General features: G+C 49.6%; 1 protein-coding gene across 1 annotated transcript in view; it reads right to left on the bottom strand.

The window, feature by feature from the left end:
* Nucleotides 1–2,470: 2,470 nt before the first annotated feature.
* Nucleotides 2,471–6,270, bottom strand: part of MSX2 (msh homeobox 2) — a 44,458-nt gene continuing 40,658 nt past the window's right edge. Inside the window, exon 2 of the mRNA XM_035902493.1 lies at nucleotides 2,471–2,895. Coding sequence (XP_035758386.1) covers nucleotides 2,471–2,895 — 425 coding nt within the window. The remainder of the gene's footprint in view (nucleotides 2,896–6,270) is intronic.

The following is a 6,270-nucleotide window of genomic DNA, read 5'->3' as shown; positions in this document are numbered from 1 at the left end:
GGCGAGCCGCCGCCTCCGGGGGAGCCGCACGGCGGGGAGGAGCGCTGGAGCGGGGGACAGGTCCCCGCTGCGCCCCTTGCACCTCCCGGCGCCTTCAAGGGAGGCAAAGACACTTTTTTTCCGCCAGCTGGGACCCCGGAGGTCACCCCTCTTCCGAACAAGTTTCCTATAACAAAATACACTTCGGGCCAGCATGGGACGTCGGTGTGACGCGGTGCACTACCCCTGACCTCCCGGGTACCCCTCTTATCCGAGCAAACTCCAGTCCCCCTCGCCAGAAAGGCCAGGAGCGGGTGGTCCAGCATCTGCTCTCCGGGCGGCAGATGAGCGCGTCCTTGGGGGAGGCTGCCCCCAAAAGTCTGGACAGGCCGGCAGCACATGGGAGCCCCAAACCGCAACCGCACGGAAGCATTGCGGGGTGCCCGCCGGGTCTCACCTGCACAAAATTACCCTCGAGTACCGTGGGGGTCGAGAGCAGCCTCCCGCCAAAGCAGAGATTTGAGGTCAATGGAAAGGCGATGCGGAGGGAGAGTCCTGGGCAAGAGGGAAGGGCACGCGAGCTGAGAAAAGTGATGGAAACATCACGAGTATGATGTTGTAAAGAACAGAGGCGCCTAAAAGCGGTTGTTAAAAACAAGGAAACCTCATAAAAGGTTTGGCTTTCGACTTTGAATTGTTGACTTGCAATTCACCTTCATGTGCTGCAAATTTGGCTTTAAATCAGACTCAGAAAGGGGAAATAATCATAAAGGCAACCCAAACGTTCCTTTGAACTTGACCCAGCAGTGCAAAACACACACGGAGAGAAGTTACCCTGTAAAGAACTCCAAACACTCACAGACCCACACGCGATTAAACATGTTTTTTCCTTTTTAATTTAATTCGAAATAAGAGATAAGAAATAATAAATCTTCAATAAAATATATAAAATTGTACAAGTCATCCCTTTCAAAGGGACTTTCCTATAATGGAAGATAGGGGGTGAGGGGAAGGGAGAGGGGAAGTTCATCTCTAGTAGGTCCCAGGCGGCAACAGTGCCCGGGTCAAAACAAACCAAATCCAGCAAAACCTCATGGCTTTTTTTTCAGTTTTCTGCTCTTTTTTTGTTTCTTTCTGTCTTCCACAACAACATGCTAAGAAAATAAATCCAGGAGAAGCTCTGCCTTCAGTGCTCCACAGCCTTTGGAGTAACTTTCTCACAAAGTTTAGCAAGAGTAATACACATAATACAATAGTTACAAGAAGAAGAAGCCTGGGGAAGATACTGCCAGCGCTCAGGGAGCTCCCACGGGGACAGACAGGTTACGCAGTCTCTTGGCACCCCACCGTCCTGCTGGTAGGGTTGGTTGTTTGTGATACCTGGATCTCTCTTACCGAGGGCTTGAAGCATGAGTCACTGATATTGGCATCCTCAGCAAGGGAAGGAGGGGAAGACACAGGGGGGTTCTTGTATTTAATACAGACTGTTGTAAATACTAATAAACCCCCCCAAATGTCTCCCAGAATTGTTCAACAATCCTTTGCTCACCACCAGTGTGGAAGCAACCCACGTCTTCTTTCCCCAGAAAGCTTCCTTCCCTCTCTCCTGGTTTTCAAACAGCATTGCAGAGCCAAGATTACCTGGCTGTAGCCAAAAATTTCTAAGCATGCCAATAGGAAGAGATAAAGACCAGACTGCCTAAAAACCCTCCCTTGCACTTTACCTCCCCTCACAGTGCTTAACAAACGCTGAAGCTATTTATACAGATAAAGGCATTACAGGAGCCAACGGTGGATAAAGCTGTTGCTCTACATGTCAGGGCCCTGATGCTCATCTCGTTGTAAAGATGTCAAGGTCTGGGATGCAAAAATTTTCCATACCCCCAGAGATGCAGGAACTTGCTGGCTCTGAACTTCACTCAGACTCTACTGGGTCTAGTTTCTATTTACACGGTGTCTCTAGCTAAGGGCTCTGCTTTCTTTAAAAAACAAAACAAAACAACAAAACCTTGATTATACCTTTTTATTTCCCTCCCCCCTGCCCCCTTATTAAGTGATGACACTTGAGAGTGCGGGTTTAGGGCATGCACCTCTCTTACTTTAAACATATGTTCGGCCTCATCAGGAAGGTGTTGGGAAATCTCTGCCTCCATAAGACGAGATTGCTTTTTCACCCATTCCTTTTTATTCTAGTTTTACGTGCACTGTATAAAACCCCTACATTTGCTCAAATGTTTTTTCTTTTTTTGTTTGTTTTTACGTATTTTTTTTCTTTGAGGATCAGACTCAGCGCTCAGAGCACTCTCAGAAGACACCCACCCCATAGCATACAGGATGCCTTGCTTTGCTAACGCAAACTCCTGTACACTCAGGATGGCAGATAGAAGCGTGCAGAAAGAACGGCCAGTACTGGTTGGGGTACTGCCTTCTCCGGGTTGGACATGATCCACCAGGAAGTCTGTCTCACTGTCGCTTTGTCTTTCTGATCATCTTAGGATAAGTGGTACATGCTATATCCAACGGGAGTAGCATAGAGTCCAACGGGTGGGATAGGAAGCACAGGTCTGTGAAAAGGGTAGGATGTTCCATACAGTGAGGCAGCCTGGATGGGAGAGTTGATGGGGAAAGGGAGGCTGAACCCCGACGGCAACATGGGCTTCGCTGCCATTTTGAGCTTCTCTAGCTCAGCCTCCTGCAGTCTCTTGGCCTTGGCCCTCCGATTCTGGAACCAGATTTTGACCTGGGTCTCTGTGAGGTTGAGGGAGCTGGAGAACTCTGCTCTCTCGGCGATGGACAGATACTGCTTCTGGCGGAACTTGCGCTCCAGAGCCAGCAGCTGGGAAGTGGTGAACGGGGTTCGGGGCTTCCTATTCGTCTTGTGCTTCCTCAGGGTGCAGGCAGTGGGGCTCAGGTGTCCTGCAAGGAAGGGAAAGGCCGGTTATCACAAAAGCAGGGAGACTTGGGTGCTCTGGAGAGATGTGCTGCGGTTGAGAGCTGGGGCGGGAAGTGTGGGGGGGAAGGGGTAGCTAAAGGGAGGGTCCCACTGGACAATACCCTCAAAACAGGGGATCCTTTTGTAAGTGGCTCTGGAAGTCTCTTCCTGGCCAAAGTTATGTTCACAGGACTTCAGCAGATGTCCCGGGAAGTGAAATTTATGCTCAGTGATTTCAAAAGGACAGCTTGTAGGCAAACAGGGTGCAAAGGATTCATGGATACACATGCAGCAGATTGCTTTAGGAGTCACATCACAGGGATCTAGAGCACAGAAACCAGCTGTCTTGGTAGCCACAGAGCTGGAGGAGGAACTCCAACAAAGCACAAGACAAACATACACGCAGAAGTAGGAGATTCACAAAAGGACAGGGGTGCAAGAAAGCCCAGCCCAGCCCCGCTTCAGGATTTCTCCACCAAGAGCAACAAGTCAACCTTATCTTTTTTTCCTGACAGCTGAAGAAGTGATTCTAATAATTTTTGTGGTTTTGATAACTGGGCATTTTTTCTTGCTGTTTCTTCTCCTCTTGAAATCAAGAACAAGTTTTACCTCTGCTTAACAACTTTTCTCTCCAAGAAGTATTTTTTCAACAAGTATCAAAAAAAGAAGCAAGCAGTGCACTTCAACATTTAGCTTTTATGCCATTTGCCAATTAAAACCCCAACCACACAGCTGCAGCATGGTAGTCAATACAAGCCAGGAAATCCACTACCTCCTGAGCTCTCCTCACAGCCCCAGCCAGGTTGGGCACATGTGCCCGGGGTGGCACATCGCTGACTTGTCTCTAGATTCATTTTGCATTTCACTAATAATTTTGCAATCTACAGGCTAATTAAAAAGCATGCGGCTGACTTGAGAAGCTTAGCAATTTGCCCGTGTTTGGGATCACTCCCGGGGTATATGACAAGCTACCCTGGCTCCCCAGCTTGACACCGAAACCGACACACGGGTTGCTCTTAAGAGGCTGCTAAATTTTGTATCTGCTGTAGTGTCCGGCTCAAAGGCTCATCAGTGTTTGCACGTCGTGTTTTCGGAACCCCTTTCATTTTCCTTTTTTTTTTTTTTTTTAAATAAACTAGACCACGAAGCTGTTGAAGCGACTATCATGCAATTAAAAAAATCCCATGAGGAGAGTGTTCAAAAGTTCAGAAAGGGGAGGGAGAAAACAGCTACAGCAGAAAAAGTTAAATTTCTTTTTACTCTTCTTCTAGATACTGAACGCGAAAAACAAAGTCCTCTTAGAAAACAACTTGTCAAGTAACCGTCTTCTGATCACACGGGGGCATTTTAATAATTAAGGTGCTCACCCTGACATTTGGTTCATTCCTAAAACTGCATGGAATTAAAACTGCACTACATCGACACCGAATTCACTACCGGCCTCCCCTTTACTCTACTCTCTCTTTTTAAACGCACCCAATGTTTTTTCTCCAAGCGAAGCTCCCAAAGACCCAGCTCGGCGGGGGGGGTGGGGGGGGCCTCTCCCCGGGCCCCCGTCGCTCCGGGGACCCGTCCCCACCCCAGCGCCTTCCCCGGCTTTCGGCTCAGCCCGACCTGTCCCGACTTTTGCTACGTACGAGGGAAACCGCAAAAAAGTACTTTAAAAATTAAATCCCGGACAAATACTTCCCCCGGAATAGACCCAAATCTTCACAGGCCTCTTCCCCCACCCCCCCGTGCCCTAAAGCGGCGGCCGGGACCCCCGCACCGCAGCTTCTGGGGTCGCGTTCGTCCCGTGCCAGTCCCCAAGCACTCGCCGCAGTGATTTGCTTCGCTGGCTTTGTTTTTTTATTTTCCGTTCACCCTCCGTTTTCTGGCCAATGCCAGACAAAAATAATCACTTGGAGACTGTTCCGTCTCTGTGTCGCTCAAAATCTTAACTTTTACAGCTCTTTCCCCACCTCATCCCTCCCTTCACACTGATAAAATCGAGGAGCTCCTTCTAATGTCACCCCCCCCACAAGGACAGGCGGGCTCCTTGCGGGAGAACCGGTCTCCGTGCCTCGCCGTCAGACCGGCTCCGAGGGGGCCGGCGGGGTGGGAAATCGGGAAGGTGACCGACGCCGAAGGAGTTTCCCTTCCCTGATCCTCATTTTTCGCCCCAAATCCCGTTGAAACCGCGGGACCTGAACTCCCTGGCTACTGAAGTCCTTTACGGAGCTGTTTTGCAGACCTCACGAACGCCGATTTTAATACAGAGGAGGAAATTCGAATAATAATAATAATAAAAAAAAGTGCTGGGAGAAGATTAGGCCTTGTCTAAGTCTGGGTTTAGGGCAGCGTTGAGAGAGGGAGTCTGGGAAGGAGCACACGCTTCTTTTCAGGCTTTTCCAGCCTGCCACAGGGTACCCGAAAATCGCAAAGTGGAGCCGCGCAGGGAATGCCACGGGCGGGCTGCTTTCCTCCCGGGCCCTCTCCCAGCACATTAGAAATCAAATTAGTCCGAGGTTATCGCAAAGAAAAGAAAGTGGCTGAGCGCCAAATCGAAACGATTGTCCCCCGCAAAGAGGAGCTGTAACAGCACTAAACTTCCTTCTTGCAATATTAGATCAGAGAAGCAAAAAACTGCGACTGTCCAGCTCAATAGTTCGCGTCCGTGAGGTCATTAGCTTAAATAAAGCAGAGCATTTAGTTTACATCAGGCCGGTCAGGGATGCGTGGAGGAGCGTGGATACAGAGCTAATACAGGTGTGCAGCCGCCAAGGCCCTTGGCGATGGGGAGGCAGAACGCCTATCGCTGCCAGGTTACGTTTTTCACCTTTTTCCTGAAGGTTTTTTTGGTTTTTTTTTTAAGCAAGTTTTTTTTTTTTCTTTTTCCTTTTTTTTGCAACCCACGCCGTGCCGGGGCCAGGGCGCAGGAAGCGCGCAAGGCTGGAAGGGGGCATTCCCGAGGGTTTAAGGGCGAGGAGGTGGCTTTGCAGCGCTTGGCGTAAGGGAGAAGGAAACGGGGAAACCCCCAGTTCGCGCTGCAACGGGAGAGCAGAAACGGCCGGCGCTGAGCCGAGTGTCGGGAACGGGAGCTAGTCCGCCGTAGCGCACGATCTTTCTACGCTTTTAAAAGCATTATATATTTATATACATACGTATATAAATATATATAAATATATAGCTGTATAAACACCTAAGTATAATATATATGAAGAAACATGTAACTCACATATAAAAACCACACGCACGTAGACAGAAACACCTATATAAAATGTAACACACGTATACACCTAGCGTGCCCCTCTGCAGCTCGGGGCCGGGAGCCCGGGGCCGGCGCGGTTCCCGCCCGCCCTCGCTCCCCGTCCACCGCC

Source organism: Egretta garzetta, unplaced genomic scaffold (genome assembly GCF_000687185.1).
Source record: "Egretta garzetta isolate BGI_Z169 unplaced genomic scaffold, ASM68718v1 scaffold209, whole genome shotgun sequence".
Taxonomy (NCBI): domain Eukaryota; kingdom Metazoa; phylum Chordata; class Aves; order Pelecaniformes; family Ardeidae; genus Egretta; species Egretta garzetta.
This window is presented reverse-complemented; position numbering and strand designations above follow the sequence as displayed.